General features: G+C 34.2%; 1 protein-coding gene across 1 annotated transcript; it reads right to left on the reverse strand.

Moving 5' to 3' along the window:
* Positions 1–7709: 7709 nt before the first annotated feature.
* Positions 7710–21382, reverse strand: LOC131552871 (uncharacterized). Its single transcript, XM_058797026.1, has 4 exons — positions 21272–21382; positions 12162–12210; positions 11865–12065; positions 7710–10229 (listed from the first exon to the last, which is right to left on the reverse strand). Exons 1-4 carry the CDS (start codon positions 21373–21375, stop codon positions 9921–9923), a joined length of 663 nt encoding a protein of 220 aa, XP_058653009.1. The 5' UTR covers positions 21376–21382; the 3' UTR covers positions 7710–9920.
* Positions 21383–21504: the final 122 nt, after the last annotated feature.

The following is a 21504-nucleotide window of genomic DNA, read 5'->3' on the forward strand; positions in this document are numbered from 1 at the left end:
TTAGACCCTTCCTGTCTGAGCAAGCTGCACAACTCCTTGTCCAAGCTCTTGTTCTGTCCAGACTGGACTATTGTAACGCGCTCTTGGCAGGCCTTCCATAAATATTATCAAGCCTCTACAACTGATCCAGAATGCAGCAGCCAGAGTGGTCTTTAATGAACCGAGGAAGGCTCACGTTGCCCCTCTCTTCATCAGGTTGCACTGGCTACCAATAGCCACTCGCATCAAATTCAAGGTACTGATTTTTGCCTACATGACGACAACTAGCACTGCACCAATATATCTAAACTCACTAGTTCAAACTTATGCACCCTCCAGAAGCTTGTGTTCTGCAAATGAACGACGCCTTGTGGTGCCATCACAAAGAGGTACCAAATCTCTCTCACGGACCTTTTCCTGGACTGTGCCCATCTGGTGGAATGACCTCCCGATCTCAATTCGTAAAGCTGAGTCTTTAGCCATTTTCAAAAATCATCTAAAGACACATCTTTTTCGCCAGCACCTGACCAACTAATACTAACACTTACCTATTATGTCTGTCTGTCTTAAAAAAAAAAAAAAAAAAAAAAAACTAGCTACGTCTACTGTGCTGGACTAACTGAGACTTGTCGTGGCACTTGTATACTGCTGCACTCTCGATGGTCTGATTGCTTCTATTGTTCTCATCTGTACGTCGCTTTGGATAAAAGCATCTGCTAAATGATTAAATGTAAATGTAAATGTAAAATGTAATAATGTTAATGTGATACATGATATAAAAGAATAGCAGACCACCCAAGCAGTTATCAATTTAATAAATGTTTTTATTTTATATTTTATTATGTTTTTTGAGAAAGTTAAATCATAACACAAACAACAACAATACAAACTCTAACAAGAAGCACTTCTGTAATTAATAACTTTCAATATAGCTGATTTTTCTGTAAACTCTTGTGCAGCTCTTTTCCATACTGCAACAATTCATAGCAATTAAAAAAGTTTTTAAAAAGACAAAAACACCATGCATGTGGTCTATATAACTCATGCATTACACTTCAAGTCTACTGAAGCAATATGATAAGTTTGTGTGTTAATGGCAGACTTTTCATGTCTAGATGAACTGAAGTAAACGGCACAGAGAGTTTTTATGGGGAAGGTCGGATTGTTTTAAGAGCACAGGCTACAAAACAATGATCTCTTTCCTCCAGGGCTATAGTAATTATATTCTCATAGTGCCAAAACAATCATACATTTTTTAAGATTTTGGCAAGTACGGTTTTATTTATTGTAAACATACACTGATCAAAGCTTGTCATCAGAGTTTGTTAAGCATCGCAACTGGGAATTTGCCCATAACTATATTTCATGTTAGGCTGAGGTCAGAATGTTCTCAGATGTTGAGAGCTCCTGCAGATTTTACTGATAAACCTAAAGCCCCGTCTGTGACTTTCTCTCAAGGTGAGTACTATTTAGTCATGGTTCTGAATATTGCATGGTAGTATTGATTACCATGTGGATTTCAATGTGTTGGTTTCAGGAGCATGATGTGGTTACTAACATGATAAGCAGAAAGAATGAAACAGATTAACGAGTTTACAGTGCACAGATGGACAGATGCCCCAACTTTACTTTGCTACCTGAAAACACCTGATGAAAGCAGGCATAAAACAAGCATGGAGAAATACCACAGTGGTACGATGAAATTTGTCTTTGAAATATCAAATAATTTACTTGTCTTATCTTGATTAAAACAATATTTCACCCAAAAATTAAAATGAACTGAAAATTTACTCATCCTCAGGCCATCCAGGATGTAGATGAGTTTGTTTCTCATTAAAACAAATTTGAAGAAATGTAGCATTGCGTCACTTGCTCACCAATGGATCCTCTGCAGTGAATGGGTGCCGTCAGAATGAGAGTCCAAACAGCTGATAAAAACATCACAAGTAATCCATACCACTCCAGTCCATCAGTTAACATCTCGTGAAGTGAAAAGCTGCATGTTTGTGAGAAACAAATCCATCAAGACATTTTTAAGTTTAAACCATTGCTTCTGGCCAAAAAAAAAAAAGAAAAAAGTCTATGCCCTGTTGTCCTCTCACATCAAAATTAAACAATATATTTGTTTAGAGCTGTAAACAAATATATTGTAAATAAATAAATATTATGGATAGATGTATTTTAGCCATGGAAGCAACTGAAGCAAGTTAAAAAATATCTTAATGATGAATTTGTTTCTTACAAACAGACAGCTTTTTACTTCACAAGACATTAATTGACTGGAGTGGTGTGGATTACTTATGCAAAATTGTGATGTTTTTATCAACTCTCATTCTGACGGCACCCATTCACTGCAGAGGATTCATTGGTGAGCAAGTCGTGTAATGCTACATTTCTTAAAATCTGTTCCAATGAAAAAACAAACTCATCTACATATTGGATGCCCTGAAGTTGAGTACATTTTGTTTTTACTTGAAATGGACTGTTAACTCAAAAATGAAAATATGTCATTGTTTAATCTCATTGTCTCATGTAATTACAAATTTAGATTTAGTTTTTCTTACATAAACCACAAAATAAGGTATGGTGGTTTTTGCAATTTTAGCTTGACAATCCCTGGTCATCATTAATTTAACTGTATGAAAAAGAGCAGCATGAACATTGTGCTAAACATCTCCTTTTCCATTTCATTGAAGAAAGAAAATCTCAGGTGTGAAACGACATAATGATAAGTAAATGCGAATCATTGGTGCATGTCTACACAGTTGGTTACATTAACTCAGACTGCCAATCATCTGGCATTTAAATTGTTGAGATTAGGCAACTCTTGATGATCTCTGATTGAAATGCTGGCCAATGAACGGCACAGTTGCTACTAATGTTTGTAGCGCTTGGACCTGTCACGGGCGCATTAACTGCATCATTAGAATGAGAACAGCTGCTTGCAGCCTGCATAACAATTCACACTGAGATCACAGTGGCAGCGGGAGAGGGATCAGGACAGCTATGAGTTTGAGCTCACTCATATGTCAGTCTGACTCTGCAATGCTAATCAGAAGATTCTCGTACTGCCTGTTTCTGTAAGATAATGAAGGTCCCATCAGAGCAAATCATTGGCTTATTGTGTTCACATGACAGGGAAAACTATGATCCTCCTGTATTATTTAACAAACCAGGTATTTGAATAGATAGATGTTAATCTGAATCGAGTCCTGGTTGAATGTTATTTCATGCGCGGCTTTAGACTGCATTGTCCAAGCGCACAAAGAATTCCTGTCGGTTCAGTTCTTCTACAACTGACTACAAGGCATACTGTGCATGATAAACCACAACTACACATGTAATCGTTAACATTTTAAGAGTATCTTTCGATAAAAGTTTATGTTTCGATTGCTCAGCTGCTTGCAGTTTTCTTCTAGTGTAAAGCCTGACCGGTTGTGACATAGATGCTTTGTTACAGTCATTAGAGTTTGGTCAAGACAGGTAAATCACTTGTAGTACCTTCTATTCAAAAGAATGCTGCCATTCCATCTTCTTTCCTGAGATGAGAGTAATTTTCTTTCAACAGGCCTTTTTGTCAGATGGTGGAAGAAATAGATGGAACTCTTTATTGTTAAATATGTGTGACTTTTGCTTGCAGGTATGAAAAAGTGGATCGAAGTCACCTTGAAGAATAAGGTCTGTTTTGGACTAGTCTGTGCGTATGCATTGTTGTTTTGATTGTAGCAGATCAAGCAGACGTGGCAAATATTTCAGATAAAGTAAAGTTCACTGGGTCAGACTGGAGGATAAAACTTTACCCACCTGCTGCAACCGAAGATATTGCATTTAAAGGTTAAAGAGATAGTGAAATGTGAGAATTTTGTCATTATTTAATCACCTAATATGTCAATACAATCGTGACTTCAAATCCCCAATAGTTAGTAAGTCAAATCTGGGCAATGTATTTATATAAACAATAAAAGTTATCTATTATCATACACAACCATTAAAAAGTGCGATTTTTATAAAGAAATTAAAACTTTTATTCTGCAAGGATGCACTATAAATGGATTTACTCTTAAATGTTATAAAAGATTTCTGTTTCAAATAAATTATGTCCTTTTGAACTTTCTATTCATCAGAGAATCCTGAAAAAAGCAGCTGTTTACTATGGAAGCTTGTTTCACCAACAGGATAAAAAAGCTCACAATTCTGACTTTTTTCCTGCAATTATGAGTTTATGTCTAACAATTCAGCCTGCAAGAAAAAAAAATCTAAAGTCTAAAAGTCTAAAAAGTCAATAGTAAGAAAAAAAAAAGATGTCAGTTGTGAGATAAAAAGTTGCAATTACCTTGTACGTTTTGTTCCACGGTGTAAAAAACATAATTGCAAAAAATTAAATCAGAATTGTGAGATACAAACTCACAGTTCTGAGAAAGAATGTCTAAATTGTGAGATTTAAAAAAAAAACTTTTTTAAAAAAACTTTCTTTTTTTCTAGCAAGCTTCCATAATTTTCTACATAATAATAAGAAATCAGCATAGAAATCATCAAATCAGTATTTGAATGATTTCTGAAGGATCATGTGACACTGAAGACTGGAGTAATGATGCTGACAATTCAGCTTTGATCACAGGAATAAATTACATTTTAACATAGATTAAAATAGAATATATTTGTAATAATGTTTCACAATATTACAGTTTTACTGTATTTTGATCAAATAAATGCAGCCTTGGTGAACAGAAGAGAAGTCTTTCAAAAACACTTTAAAAAATCCCAAACCCAAACTTTTGAAATCATTCGTAAACATTAAAAATAATCATTTTTGGCCATACCAGCAGGGGAAAAAAAACAAAAAAAAACATTGACAAATACTAATTCAATGGTGTAGAAAACTAAATGAGGCAGAAACAAAAGCCATCTCAAAAAAGGCTCTGAGACGCGTGTTCCCACTGTCTGTTGAGCTATAGGCTGTAATTACTAGTTTTAAATGTGAATTCTACCATGCAAATCTCCCATTAGTGTAACACTGTGAGAAAATGTGCATCTACTCCTCATTCATTTTATCAGTCGTATATGTGAGAAGCTCATACACATACATCATCCGAGTCACTGAGATCTCAGCAGCAATGCAACACTTCACAAGCAATGTTTTCATAGTCTTACAAAAACAAGTCTGGGTATTAATCAGTTCACCCCACAAAGCCAGCAACTTTTCTCACTCGAGGCATTATTGTGCGGCATGTTTTTATCCACCCTGTTCTGTCGTAAGAGCGCCGCATGCCAACAGGGAACGAAGAGTGCTAGAGGGGAGAAAACCTTTCCTCGTGTCACGTCGTCATCGCCTGGCCCGGCTCTAAGCAGGCCATGAGGGTGGGGGGGGGGGGTTTGTGGGCGGGTTGAAATGCTGTTTAGATACTGGAGGAGAGAGAGAGAGGCAGATGGCGCGTGGTTGGGGAGAGAGGGGACAGGACTAGGCTCAGCGCAGCAAGCCCAGGAAATACAATCAAACTCTCAGCAGACCCGCTGAGTCTGACATACAACACATCTCTCTCTTTCTCAATCTCAGTCTCTCTTTAAACATTAACATATACCTGCTATGGCCATTTGCTATAATTTAAATGTGTTTCCAAAAGGTCACTAATATTATGACCTGTTCCAGACACGTTTCTGGACAGAAAACTACTGAGACTGAAATAACATGCACATATGTGTTTGGATGCACATGCTGTAAGTGATGTCTTCTGTGATACAGGAAGTCACATATTAAAGGCAGAAAATGCACACATTCAGTTCCACTGTAAATAAGAGCTGAATGAGGTCTTCATGTACTTCATGTAAATTAGCTGGTTTCATTCAAGTGATATATTTCATTCACACTTTAGTTTGGAGACCAGTTCTCACTATTAACTAAAAAAATAAAATAAAATGTGCTGCTTATTAATAGTTAGTAAAGTAGTTGTTAAGTTTAGGTATGGGGTAGTATAAAAGGATCTAAAATACAGTCATGCAGAATAAGGCATTAATATTTGCTTTATTAATAAGTGTTTTAAGTATAAGTGGTTCCTAAACTAAATTGTTACCAATATTTTAACACTTTTAAATTGATTAAAGTAAATTTTAAAAGGGAGATTAAATAGAGTCTGAAAACTGCACATATCCACTTTTATGTTGTCTGAAGCATTGAGTCTTATTATGAAAGTCTGACAGTTTTACAGTATAGTTTTTAAAGCGAATTAAACTTTGATTGGCAATGACAGAAAGTGGAAAGAATTTGACTTCGAATTTGATGCAGGTACAGTGTTGTGAAAATGTATTTTCCCCCGTCCTGATTACTCCCTTTTTTTGTGTATATATATCATACTAAACAGTTTTAATATTTAAATAAAACACAAAATAAAATAAAGGCAACCTGAGTAAACAAAATACAGTTTTAAATTATAATTTGATGTATTAAAGTAAAAAAGATTATTTACACTCTTAAAAATAAAGGTGCTTAAAAGGTTCTTCCCAGCGATGCCATAGAAGAACCATTTTTGGTTCCACAAAGAACCTTTCAGTCAAAGGTTCTTTAAAGAACCAACTCTTTTTTGCCTTTTCATAATCTGAAGAACCTTCTTTTGCCACAAAGAACCTTTTGTGAAACAAAATCGTTCTTCAGACGTTAAAGGTTCTTTATGGAACCATTTAGACAAAAAGGTTATTTTATGGCATCGTGAAGCACCTTTGTTTTTAAGAGTGTAATTGGCCCTTTTCACATTTACGGGTTTCTCAGAAGCGGAAGTCGTCATAGCCACAGCATTTCATATTTTTAATGAAAAACAGGATTTACGGTGCTGATGACATTTAAAATGTGTCATCACAGTCTATAAAAAGGGCCCATTCCAGCTGTACTTGTGTAAATATTTATTCACCCCTGTAGTTCCTAATTCTATGGAACTGCATTCATAAAGGGGCCTAAATACCATTCAATTAATTCAACGCTTAAAACTTTTGCAACAGCTTTTTCCAGAAATGATGAGGAAGAACGTGATTGAAATACATTAGTCTTCGAAGGGTTACAAAGCTATTTCAGACGCTCTCAGACTCCAAAGTGCCACAGCGAGAGCCGATATCTCCAAATGGAAAAAACTCAGCACTGTAGCAAACCTTCCCAGAAGTATCCAGCCTTGTGAAATTCCTCCAAGAGTACACCGACGACTCATCCAGAAAGTCACAAAAGACCAATGGACCAAACTAGATTATATTTTCAGAGTGACCTTGTTAAAGTCGTGACTTGAACCCAATTGAGATGCTGTGACAGGATCTTAAGCGGGCAGTTTATGCTCAAACCCTCCATTGTGGCTGAACTAATGCAAAGAAGAGTGGTGGCACTGATCTCCAATTATCGGTAACATTTGGTTGTAGTTATTGCTGCTAAAGGTGGCACAAGCAGAATTTAAGGTAACACTTTATTTCGATAGTCCACTTTAGACATTCTACTAACAGTAAGTAACTTTGCAACTACATGTCAACTAGCAGTTATTAGAGTATTACACTGTAAAAAAAAAAATCAGAAGTTGAGCCAACTTAAAAATTTAAGGCAACCAGCTTCAGCAGATTTTTGAGTTTACTCAACTTAAAAGGTCAATTAGTTGTACATACATTTGTGCATGTTTAATCAACATAATATATTAAGTTGAGCAAACTTTTAGTTAAACTTCCAATTTTGTTTTTAGTTGACTAGAAATATAGGCAAGGCAAGGCAAGGCAAGGCAAGTTTATTTATATAGCACATTTCATACACAATGGTAATTCAAAGTGCTTTACATAAAAGGAAGTGAAATAGTCATTAAAAATAATAAGAGATTAAAAATAATAAAAATCACAACAATAAAAACAAAGTGATTTAAAAATTGATTTTAAAAGAATTAAAAACATTTAAGAATAGAAAATGATTATATATAGTGCAATCAGTTCGGACGTAGCACAGTGCTCATTCAACAAATGCACAGCTAAACAGATGAGTTTTGAGTCTGGATTTAAATGTGGCTAATGTTTTAGCACATCTGATCTCTTCTGGAAGCTGGTTCCAACTGCGGGCGGCATAATAGCTAAAAGCAGACTCCCCTTGTTTTGTGTGAACCCTTGGTATTTCTAACTGACTCGATCCTAATGATCTGAGTGGTCTGTTAGGTTTATATTCAGTGAGCATATCTGCAATGTATTTAGGTCCTAGGCCATTGAGTGATTTATAAACGAGTAAAAGTACTTTAAAATCAGTCCTAAATGTAACTGGAAGCCAGTGTAAGGACCTGAGGACTGGTGTAATATGCTCAAATTTTCTGGTTCTAGTCAGAATCCTGGCAGCAGTGTTCTGGATGAGCTGCAGCTGTCTAATGGTCTTCTTTGGAAGGCCGGTGAGGAGACCATTACAATAATCCACCCTGCTGGTGATAAAGGCATGAACCAGTTTCTCCAAGTCTTGACTGGAAACAAAACATCTAATTCTTGCAATGTTTTTGAGATGATAGTATGCTGATTTAGTTACTGCTTTGACATGACTACTAAAACTAAGGTCTGTTTTTATAATTTAGAAATTTAAGTTTAAGTGGGGACACTTAATTTCTAGCGATTATCGTCGATTTGATTGCAAAGTTGAGCGAACTTAAAACATTTTTTACCAGCTTCAGCAGATTTTTATGGGAGATATTTTTGTGGGAGATTCTCAAATTTTTTGTTGTATAAACTTAAAACGACAAGTTGAGAAAACTCAAAAATCTGCTGAAGCTGGTTGCCTTAAAATTTTAAGTTGGCTCAACTTTTTTTTTCTTTTACAGTGTATTTAAACTAAACTGAGCTAGACAACGACATCTCTGAATTCAATAATGTAATGCCTTTAACTGAAAATTGAGTGTTTAATCTTGTACATTACTGACACTCTATCCTCCAATTTTATACTGTTAAGTGCTTTGACACAATCTGTATTGTTAAAAGCGCTATATAAATAAAAGTGACTTAGAAGTTTACAAAACCGGATAGTTTAAGTCGCTGTAAAAAAATCGAAAGTTGAGAAAACTTAAAAGTTTAAGGCAACCAGCTTCAGAAGGTTTTGATTTTTTACAGTGCAGCTTCAGGACTTTAGATTTTACTCAGTCTGAGTTTTAAGTCCAGCACAGAACTGTCAATCCAATATGAGTGAATGAATTTATTAAATGCTACTCAGTACAACGACATTGGTCCTAAAAAAAACTCTCTTTAAACGGACAGAACCACAACCTTTTTATCGCATCAATATGATTTCTTTGTAGAACAGCAAATTTAAATCACAAACCAAATCAACTCATTTCATTAAAACATCTCAGAAAAAATGCCTGTTCAAGTTAAGAGCTTATTTGTCAGCTTTGATTTGCAAAAGTAAAAACTTCTATATAATTGATTCAATGGGGAAAGCTTCAAGTAAAACCTAATACAAAATTCAATTCCAAAAACAGGTCCAGTCAAAAATTTCTTCTTTCATATCTTTCACAAGAATTCATTGCAATGGCACTAAAAGTGCAGTTTGGACAAATTGATCTACATCTGTTGGATGATACAATCTTTAAAGATACAAGTCCAAATATTGTATAAACAACTGTTGTATTTAACAGTAATGGTTAAAGTTCAAGTCTAAACAAATTTACTACAAAATACAATTTTTGTACAGAGTACAAGTAGATGAAATGTGTTTCCTTGTTAAATATAAAACTGCAGGTATAAAAATTCAGTCTAAAAACAGCAGCATCAAATACTACTTCTTGTGTAGCAATTTAACACAAAATATAACTAGATAGAACAAATGGAAAACCCCTTTACTTCAGACTCGCTTTTAGGACAAAGCATTTTAACCACTGCAGTTCAGTGTTCACAAAGAGGCAGTTTGAACACTTGTTGTCCAAAAGACACAAGAAGCAACTGCCTTTTAACAGTTGTCCAATTTAAACATCAAAACTTAGAAACTTGTTCTTCAAGTTCAGCACTTTTGGAGAACACTGAGAACCAAGCTGCATGAATAGCTTCTGAATAACTTGTTTGGGGTACTCGATGTTAAGTGCATAAATCAAACCAAAAAATAAAGCAAATGCATTGGGGAGGTCCTCAACCTCATCAAGTACAGTTTGCTCTTCCACCACCACAGCCATGGTCCTTATTGTGGGATTGGAATTTACTGTTGCCACATCATCTTTGACAATAGTGAGGACACCAACTTTGAGTCCCTTGGTGCCGGTCTCCTCAGGATCGGTGTCCTACAGAAACAAAATAGGACAGTTAAATGTAATATAACAAAAAAACAAAACATATGTAGATGAAACAAAACTAACACCCGTTGCTCATGACAATATGTTTAAGTCTTATGAAGCTAAATGATTGGTCTATGCAAGAAACTGTACATTATTTACAACATTCTTACCTCAAATTCACAGCCTGGGCAAAGAGTTCAGAGCATAGCGCTCCACACAAAATGCAGCGGTGAGAAATGTAGCCAATCATAGACAGTTTTTGATTCTGGAATGCGAATGGCCAATCAGATGCATTTTTTGATTATCCATATGGACCACAAAACCAGTCTTAAATCGCTGGGGTATATTTGTAGCAATAGCCAAAAATACATTGTATGGGTCAAAATTATCAATTTTTCTTTTATGCCAAAAATCATTAGGATGTTAAGTAAAGATCATGTTCCATGAAGATATTTTGTACATTTCTTACCGTAAATGTATCAAAACTTAATTTTTAATTAGAAAATATGTAATGCTAAGAACTTCATTTAGACAACTTTAAAGGTGATTTTCTCAATATTTAGATTTTTTTGCATCCTCAGATTCCAGATTTTCAAATAGTTGTATCTCGGGCAAATATGGTCCGATCCTCAATTTCGAAAAATTGACACTTAAGACTGGTTTTGTCATCCAGGGTCACATATATCAACATCCATGTCTGTGATTGGCTACATTGCTTACCTCTGCATTTTCTTGAACAAACAATTGTGCTCTGAACTCTGCAGGTTGTGAATTTAAGGTAAAAATATTTTATAAATAATAATAAAAAAATAAAAAATAAATATTCGGGTTTCTTGCAGAGTGATCATTTCACTTCATAAGAACAGGTATTAATTTAGTTTAGTTTTTTTGACTCTCAAACATATGGCACCCATGCACTGACTGCCATTATATGACTCTTCTTCACAGTTGTACTGAACAAAATAATCCCCTACATCTTGGATATCCTGATGGCGAGTAAATGAACAACAAATTTAAAATTTTCGGTGAACTATCCTTTTAAGAACATTAGTATTTTCACCCAAAAAATTTTTTAATTCAGTTATTAAATTTTTTTGCTGTTTTATGTTAGTGGGAAATGGGGCTGGGCGCTATGATGGTATATGTCATTCCTGTGAAAAACTGTCAACCGTCAACTTTATTATTTAAATATTTAGATATTATAATTATTTAGATATCACGGTTTGCATGCGTAGCAACAAAGAGGCCAATTTCCTTTCAAGTGTTAGATAATCCACCGATTCTAACTCAGATTCTGTTGCCTCATCAAGATAAGGCATAGAACTACTTTCCCCTTCAAGAAGGTACCGGTCAGTTTCATGAGGATGGCTGTTTCCAGGAAACAACTGGCCAGTTTGTGGCTCACTGTCTTTTGGTTCTGCATTTTGAATAACGATATTTGCTCTAAAGTCTGTAATGGAAAAGCTGCGATGTTTCTGACTTCTGTGACCACTGAATGATGAAATAAGATTTGTTTTAAAATCACACTGGCTAAAAGGGCACCTTACTGTTTCATGATTTTTTAAATGGCTCCTGATATGTTTGAAATAATCAGGCGTTTTAAGTCACACAATTCGAAATTAAATGCTAAGTGACTCTCACGTGAAGATAAGCGCTTGTGTGATCTTGAAAGGTGAGACTGCAATGCTCCAGTGGTTTTAAAGGAGCAGATGCTATCGGTGTAGAGGCAGGGTAGTTGGCGGTTGGTAGTTGGCGGTTTCTTTCCTGGTAGTGGCGCAATCGGTAATGTTTCAAAAGGACCTTCTGAGCAGGGTGTTCAAATTTGTATATCTTGAGGCAACTCTAAAACGAAAGGAAATACAGTGTACAAAAGCACATATTTTAAACAAACATAATTCAAGTCTTATGCATAAATATTATATATAGAACAGCACGTACCGGAATGATTACACTGTCAGTCAGAAAAAAAATTGGCGCCGTCCGCCACCTATGTTGCACAGAAGCGCATATTGTGAACAAATTTCATTTAAATCATATCGTGAATTGATACACATAGAACGACACTTACCGGAGCGATCACAATGACGGAATAAACTCGAAAATGAAGTGGGAGAAATGAAAATGGCGTTGTATGTAAAAGGTGATCGAACTGCGCATGCACTGTAAAAAAAAAAAGTTGAGCCAACTTAAAATTTTAAGGCAACCAGCTTCAGCAGATTTTTGAGTTTTCTCAACCTGTCGTTTTAAGTTTATACAACAAAAATTTGAGAATCTCCCACAAAAATAAGTTGAGCAAACTCAAAAATCGGCTGAAGCTGGTAAAAAAAAATTTTTTTAAGTTCGCTCAACTTTTTCTTTTTTTTTTTACAGTGTGTTCATCAGCCTTTGTGGGCAATACTAATAACAAACTTAAAATTGTTAGTTGAGCCAACTTTAAATATTAATTTGGGCAAACAAATTGGTCTAAATTTCTATTTTACTTACTTTTCTGTGTTATCGCAACTTTTTTAATGTTAAATAGTTGAATAAACTTTAAAAACTGAGTTTGTAATACAAAATGTAAGTTGGATTTTTTACAGGTCTGCTTAATATCTTCTAACACTTTATTTTGATGGGTCCACAACATACAACATACTGACTATGAGGAACTTTGCAAGTACATGTCAACTTATTCTACTAACCCTAAACCTACCCTACTGAGAGTTAGTAGACATGGAGTTGCAAATTAATGAGAATTAGTTGACATGTAGTTACAAAGTTACTTATAGTTAGTAGAATGTCTAAAGTGAACTATCGAAATTTAAGTTCAAGGGGTCAATTAGTTTTTTCCATGAGTGATTTCTTCAAAAAATTGTATTTTTGTTACAATTTTTGTTTACTCAGACTGCCTTTTATGCTGTATTGTGTTGAAAGATTTAGAACTATATACACAAAAACAGAAGAAATCAAATATTATTTTTCAAACACATACATGAAATATACATAATTGCAAAATAAACCAGACAGGATGATCATGACCCAGATGTGAAGCAGACGGGACATTTATCATCATAAAATAATTTATTTTGCAATAATGACCCTCTGAGTCTATTTTCTCATGCTTATTGAATGGCTCTACTTTTTACTACTACAATTAAATACAAACACATCTTATCATCATAACACATGAATAGGCCACAAAATGCTGCAAATGACCAATCAGAGTTAAGCATTTCAAAATTCTGTCTATTAAATGTAAAAAGTGATAGTAAAGCAAAGTAATATGTACAATATAATATTTACAGTTAAGTACCTTTCCTGGATTTGTGGAATAAGCTGAAAAAACCGGTTTAACCAGCATACGGATTTGCTTGATTTCACAGATTTGCATTGTAGATCTATGATGACATCCTCTTGTGGAGGTTTATGTCCATTTATAATTAATTAAGTCATTTATCTGTTCATAAGCCCCTATATCTCCGGCCATCAGTATTGTACTGAATGACTGATGATCTCCAAAACTTCTTTTTCATTTTTATGGCATTTAAATTCCACTGTCCTCTCAGCCATCCTTAATGCATAAAATACGGCAGCGCTCCTGCTCCTTTTAAGCCTGATGAAAGTACTGTATTTCTAAGTGCTCAGACAAGGGCTTTGTCAAGGACTTGAGTTCCTCTTGTTGTGACAACATAGTTCAGCTGCAGATAGTCAGAGCGAGAAGCAGCGTTCAGATAAGATTGAATGGTTGTGTTGTTCTCATTTGGAACAAAGACCTTTTTGATGAAGAAGTTGATGTTCGCACCAGTAGAAGCAAAAAAAAGATTACATTGTGTAACACAAGGAGACAAGGGAGCATGCAGATGTCTTTGGAGGAAAGCCTTGGCCATGATCTACACTCCCACTCACACAACACACAGGTCAAAGGTCTGCCGGTAAATATTGAGAATTATCTAGAGAGGAGAAACATGGACCCCGAGCAAGATGCTCATGAATGTTTGATGGAAATACATTGCTTTTAAAATTAAAGTCCTGCAATTCTGGAAACGATCGAATGTACTGTATATTTCAAGGTAGGATAAAGAAGAACAAATGAAGGACGAGATAACTAGGCTTTACTATCCCATTGAGTTTCCATACTGAATAACAGCTGTTATGGACATGCATTGTTAAGCAGCAAATGACAAAGCTGCATTATGAGAACTGAGGAATGGGCAGGTTATGTGGAATGTTAAAACAGACTACAGCAAAGATTTCCTCTTTTTGGATGGATCATATTCTACGCAACCTTTCACCCAGTCTATTATTCAGCTAGAGCGTGTTCCTCTATCATAGTATCAGTTTCTCTCTCAGGCTTTGTCTCAGCAAGTTTGCTTGTGCAGGCAAATGCATTCAGTGCAGTTGCTCAACTATGCTTCAGGCGCAGCTTAGAACTGGCAAAGTCTGAGCTTTCACAGGGTTCGTTGTCGATCATGCCACCCTTGGAGCGTTTGAATCGAACCCAAAACATCAACAGAAATAACTGACTCAAATCAACTGCACCACTGCAGATAAGAACTTGGTTCAGTTGAAATACTAGTTTTAATGCCATGTAAAAAAAAAAAAAAAAAGCCACCAATATAACTTTTAGTAACCTTGAGGTATTAGTACGTTACTGCTGCTACTGCAACTTTATGTTAACAAAACCAAACTTAGACATGTGTAAGGAATATTTATGCTGTAGCATTCTAGACAAACACTTTCCTTGACACAGTAGTGTAAAAACTATAATATAAAATAGACTACCATTCAAAATTTCACATTTTTATTTTCTAAAATTAATAGTTCTATTCATCAAGGAACCATTTAATTCAATCAAAAGTGACAGTAAATATATTTATAATGTTACAAAATATTTCTATTTAAAATAAATGCTGTTATTTTGAACGTTCTATTCATCACAGAATCATAAAAAGGTTTTTAAAAATTGTAACATGCTCTCAAATAATGATTGGTCAACATATGCAGTTATTCAGAGAACGTGCTGGTTATAATAAAAATTTAAATATGTATGCATGTATGCATGCATGCATATACATATGAATGAATGAATGAATGAATGGAGTAGTGACTAAAGCAAATCTCCAGATAGTCAGAGTGATGTTTCTGCAGTCAGGTTTAGCATCCATGGTCATTTATCTACATTGTGCTACAAAACTGGGTTGTAAAAAAATATTCCAAAGCAGGAAAAACACATGAGAAAATCCTAGAAAAATAATGTGGCCTTTTTCTTATGAGTATGTTGTATTTATGTATGATGATACTGACTATTGGCATTTAGAAATGTCAGCTATATTTCACAAGCCTCCAGAAAGCTGCAGCGCAGGACTGTCAACACGTTTTACTTGCGCAGAGATTCTTGGATTGTGATTTATTGTCATCTGTAGAAATCTGTTCTCAACCGAAATGGCAAAAACCCTTGGTGTATTATTTAAGCAAGTGTACTGTAACGCTGAAGGCGCCTGCACATCCCCGCAGCTATGATATTTTAAAGAAACACTGGCGAGTGAACTTGTCAGGGAACCTGGCGTATTATGTTATTAAAGTATTGTCATGCATGAATTCACCAGCAGAACGCAAGGCTGAGTGAAACCCTCATTCATTCCTGTACCTACAGCGTGCATCTGTGCAAGTTATGGGGTAACATTATCACCCTGGGAGACGCGTGAATTGTTTGCCTGACGTAGAGAGAGATGCTGGCTATTCGTTTCACTCAGCTGCGTTTGAGTGTATTAAACCATCTACAGATGAACAATGGTGCAAGATGTACATAACAGATTTAATGGAGTTTATCTTGGGCTTTACTTGTTTTAAACATACTGAAATGCGTGTGTATACAGTATATAGTTTATAAAAATTTGTTGTTTGAATTGCATGGTACTTAATAACACAGACATAATATATATGTGCACAGTATACAATAGAAGCCAAATGTTCGGAATAATTAAGACTTTTATGCTCTTATGCAAATTGTGAAATATTATTATAATTTAAAATAACATTTATATTTGATTATTCCTGTGATGCAAAGCTGAATTTTCAGCATCATTACTCCAGTCTTCAGTGTTACATAATCCTTCAGAAATGTTTCTAATATGCTGATTTGCTGCTTGATTACTATCAATAATATTGGTGCTCAATTATTAATAATGGTTCTTATTACTATGTTGAAAACAGATTTTGCAGCTTAATATTTTTGTAGAAACATTTTTTTTACAAGGATTCTTTTAATAGTTATGTGAACAATATTTACTTAAATATTTATTAATTAACTTTTTTTGTAACCAAATCAATTTAATGTGTGCTTGCTGAATCAAAGTATTAATTTCTTTTTTTTTTTTTAAATATTAGTTGCCCCAAACTGTTGAATGGTAGTGTATCACAGTTTCCAAAAACATTAAGTAGCAAAACTGTTTTCAACATTGATAATATGATTTCTGAAGGATCATGTGACACTGAAGACTGGAGTAATGTTGCTGAAAATTCAGCTTTGATCGCAGGAATAAATTACATTGTGATTTTTTTTAAATTGTAATAATATTTCACAATATTATTGTTATTTGTACTGTATTTTTGATCAAATATATGCAGCCTTGGTAAGCATAAGAGTCTTCTTTCAAAAACATTAAAAAACAATTATTTACTACTTTTGTCTGGCAGTGTATATATACATCTGCAATGCAAGAGTTGGTGACAAAAATTGTGATTTAGTAAAAATAAAATAAAAAGTACAAATATTTTTAGTAAAATCAGTAATAAAAATCTCAAAGCCTCTCTTGCTTTTCAGTGAGTTATATAACTTATGGTCATATGAAAGGCTAATTTATACACATTTACAGACCATTTATACAAATTCTTCATGAAGGATATTCATTGGCATACAATACTGAACTGCAGAGAGCCAATGTAATGTTTTCCAAACAGTTAAGCTGATCCACATAAGTTATCTCAATATGAGATGAGAAAAACAAATACAGGAATAAAGAATGCACACTTAAACACAATACAAGATGTACTTGTGTGCCAGTCATTCAGCTTGTTTGGAAAAGACATTCGGGTCTGTATTACCACATACTGTGCATCCTCATCTCAAAATCTATAGGCAGCAATCTCATATATTAAAATATTCCAACAACCAACACCACTTTCTATCATCATAGCAACAGAGGCTTATCTCTTGTTGAATATACACACCATATCTCACAGCATACATCTCCATATACAGTGAAAATCAAAGAGCGTGTGTGGTTAAGTGCTCTACGTGTTAGTGTTTAAACGAACCTGTTTGCTATGGAGTAACCTTTAGAGAACCTGTTTTAACAAGGGAATGTTGTTGAAAGAATCAGGCTTGTTGTTAAATATGAGAATAAAGATATATAAAATATATATAGTGAATACTTACTGACGGACAAAGGTTTGGAATAAGTAAGATTTTTTTTAGATATTTTTGAAAGAGATCTCTTAGGCTCACCAAGGATGCATTGATTTGATCAAAAATACAGTGAAATATTATTACAATTTAAAAAGCTGTTTCTTATTTGAATATATTTTAAAAAGTAATTTAATCCCTTATGCACAGACATTTCTCAAGTTTCTCTGAATCTTTTGATGATGTTATGCACTGTTGAGGAACGTTGTTTTTAAAGTATTCCACAATCTTTTTATGCACTCTTTCACAGATTGGAGAGCCTCAGCCCATCTTTAGAGATTCTGCCTCTCTAAGACATCCCTTTTATAGCTAATCATGTTACATTAACATTAACGTCAATTAACTTAATTACTTAAGATGCTAGATGTTCTCCCAGCTGAATCTTTTCAAAATTTTGTTGCCTTTGTTGCCCCAGTGCCAACTTTTTTGAGACCTGTAGCAGGCATCAAATTTGAAATGAGCTCATTTAGTGGATAAAAGTGTAAAATTTCTCAGTTTAAACATTTGTTATGTTCTCTATGTTCTATTGTGAATAAAATATTGGCTCATGTGATTTGAAAGTCTTTTAGTTTTCATTTTATTCAAATTTAAAAAATGTCCCACCATTTCTGGAATTCGGGTTGTAAAAAATATTAAGCAGCATAACCGTTTTCAACATTGATAATAATAATAAATATTAGAATGATTTCTGAAAGACCATGTGACACTGAAGACTGGAGTAATGATGCTAAAAATTCAGCTTTGCTGAATGTTTCACAATATTACTGTTTTTACTGTATTTCTGATCAAATAAATGCAGCCTTGGTGAGCATATCACTTCTTTCAAAACATTAAAAAAAATAATTCTTCCAAACTTTTGACTGCCAATGTATAATTATTTTGCTGCTAACCAAATTAAATACTCACCTAAGATTTATGAGTGTGTTCAGAGGTAACGTGCTTCAACATGGGTCATGTGCATTAATCTGTTTTTACACCTCATGACATATTTTGCTATGTAGTTACAATGCATATAGCTTCAGTACAGTACATGACCTCTGAACACACTGAGAAATCCCTGGGCGAGTATGTACAGTAAGTTGATAAGCTGTGATTTTCTCCAGCACTGTTTAGGAGTTAAACTTTATGAACAAAGCTGTGTTTGAAGTGCGCACGTACCTTTAGATCGAAACATTAGGTGATTATTTGGCACATATGGGCTGGCATTTACCTGCAGGCACATGCAGGGAGATTAAATGTGACTCATGCACACTTACAGTATCATTATATGGCCTGTGAATACAAGCGCTGCATCAAACAAAACCTGAACCCCTGATTAATGCACTCTTTTGTGATTCGTAACAGAAGTAAACACGATACTGACATTTTTGACAATTACATAGCCTCGTATTTCTCATGAAATGATTGTAGGATGCAATCTGCATGGGAATTTCTCCCGTAAAACTATTCAGCTTTAAAATGTGTGTGCATTTATAGCTTTATATCAGATTGAATTTATGTGCATTGAATTCACATCCCCGTAGTTTAGGAAATGTATAGACTTATTTATACTTACACATTTCTGACAAACCCAAAGCAAATTTGCACAGATCACAGCATGACTCTAAACACAAATACAAGACCTCCATCTTGTGGCCACGGGGATGAATCTTGTGGTCAATTTAATTTCAGCATTTCTTCAAAAATAAAAGACTGTTATTTAAATGGCAATCAACATACAAGACAAAGGACAATCAGGTACTGTGTGGCCTTGTAGGCAAAGGAGAAAGAGACCACTGATCAAATCAATCATTCCTTTCAAAACCAATCACCGACAACTTTGAACATGTAAATTAAATTAAATTAAATTAAATTAAATTAAATTAAATTAAATTAAATTAAATTAAATTAAATTAAATTAAATTAAATTAAATTAAATTAAAATTAAATTAAACACAATAAGCAACATCAGACAAATAAAAATAGAATTCTGAAAATATTTGCAAAAAATAATAAAAAAATTGCTGTCTCCTGTCAAATTTTTGAGAACAAAGCCATTAGTTTGTACATGCACTCTAAGTCAATAAAAATAAAGCACAATGTAACTTTTACATATTGATTTTTCACAGGTGTCTTTTCTCATATTTTGAATTATGCATTGTATTGTAGGTTGAATGTACAATGTACTTAACCAAAAGAGAAAATTACCATTACTTTTTCAGTTTTCTGTTTTTCTATGGATTCTAGAGTTTCAACCTTTTTTTTGTTTTTTTGGCTTTTGTTTAATGTTAGAATTCAGAGTATAATTCAGATTTCAGCAACCGAAAATGCATTCATAAAGTGAATGTATAACTTCTTAAGTTAAAAGGTTAACAGATGGGTAGAGACTATCACACAAGAAGCGAAGAGTGTGTGTGTGGTAGACCGTATTTAGAACAAGGCCATCTAGAAGCTGACGGTAACTTTGACACTATAACCACAACACGTCATGTTTTTTCTACTAACACTTCTGTGTGAAGAGATCTGTGCAAAGGATCAGATCAGAAAAAAGGTTTTCAGTATGTCTACAAAGGTCTTTCCATCTGTTTAAAGAACACCATTCCATGCACATTTTTGTGTGATAAGTTGGTAAAAATCTGTGTGATAAGATTCAAAACTGCAACTCAAGCATGCATGAGTTAATGCCATCAGATAAACACATATATTGAACGCAGAAGACATTTTGCTTTTCTGGTACTACTGCTATATATAGGCAACTAACTAACAGGACCTACATAAAGTAAGTAAGTAAGTAACATTTATTTATATAACACCTTTCACAGACAAGGAGACACAAAGTGCTTTAAAGTAAGAAAAATAAAACCAAAACAAATGAAGTACCAGCTGTACAAATTCCACAAAATTCAATAACAGCCAACCATATTGTTAATTAAAAGCTTGTCCAAAAAGATGTCTTTAAGTGTTTTTTAAAAGATTCTACAGAATATTTCTCAATGTTAAAGTGAGGAAAACTATTTAAAAATCAAGAACAATTTCTTTACAATTAATATTATGGAGCTGATGTATCATATATGTGACAGAAAATATAGCCTATAAACATATGTGACCCTGGAGCACAAAACCAGTCTTAAGTCGCTGGGGCATATTTGTAGCAATATCCAAAAATACATTGTATGGGTCAAAATTATCCATTTTTCTTTTAAGTCAAAAATCATTAGGATATTAAGTAAAGATCATGTTCCATGAAGATATTTTGTAAATTTCTTACCGTAAATGTCTCAAAACTTAATTTTTTATTAGTAATATGCATTGCTAAGCACTTCATTTGAACAACTTTAAAGGCGTTTTTCTCAATATTTCGATTTTTTTGCACCCTCAGATTCCAGATTTTCAAATAGTTGTATCTCAGCCAAATATTGTCCGATCCTAACAAACCATACATCAATGGAAAGCTATTTACTCAGCTTTCAGATGATGTATAAATCTCAATTTCGAAAAATTGACACTTCAGACTGGTTTTGTCATCCAGGGTCACATATATAAACAGTTACTTGTGATGTAAGTTATAGGCTACATAAAACCAAACAAACGATGATAAATACAACAAATGAGATTATAAACTCACCAGAGCCTTGTTGCTGAACTCATAGCAGGTGATATGGAAAGAGGTCTTTCAGCATGAAGGTTTGTTTTGATGTTACCTGATTTATTAAATGATTTATTAAACATCTGACCGTGTCCAAAACAAAAAACAAAAAAAACATGGCATGGTAATTTTATAGTTAATTTTAAAATATCCTTTTCTGTGAAAGTTGTCGTTTTGGTGTTTAGTTGTCATTTGTTACTGGCCTGATGTTA

Source organism: Onychostoma macrolepis, chromosome 14, assembly GCF_012432095.1.
Source record: "Onychostoma macrolepis isolate SWU-2019 chromosome 14, ASM1243209v1, whole genome shotgun sequence".
Taxonomy (NCBI): Eukaryota; Metazoa; Chordata; class Actinopteri; order Cypriniformes; family Cyprinidae; genus Onychostoma; species Onychostoma macrolepis.

Bases quoted from the DNA above. Each gene is read 5' to 3' on its own strand.
- LOC131552871 (XM_058797026.1), bottom strand. From the start codon at position 21,375: ATGTTTAATAAATCATTTAATAAATCAGGTAACATCAAAACAAACCTT. The intron at 12,211-21,271 runs GTGAGTTTATAA...TGTGCAACATAG, and splicing joins AGTTCAGCAACAAGGCTCTG to GTGGCGGACGGCGCCAATTT. The intron at 10,230-11,864 runs GTGAGAGTCACT...TTGTTTCTGTAG, and splicing joins ACACAAGCGCTTATCTTCAC to GACACCGATCCTGAGGAGAC.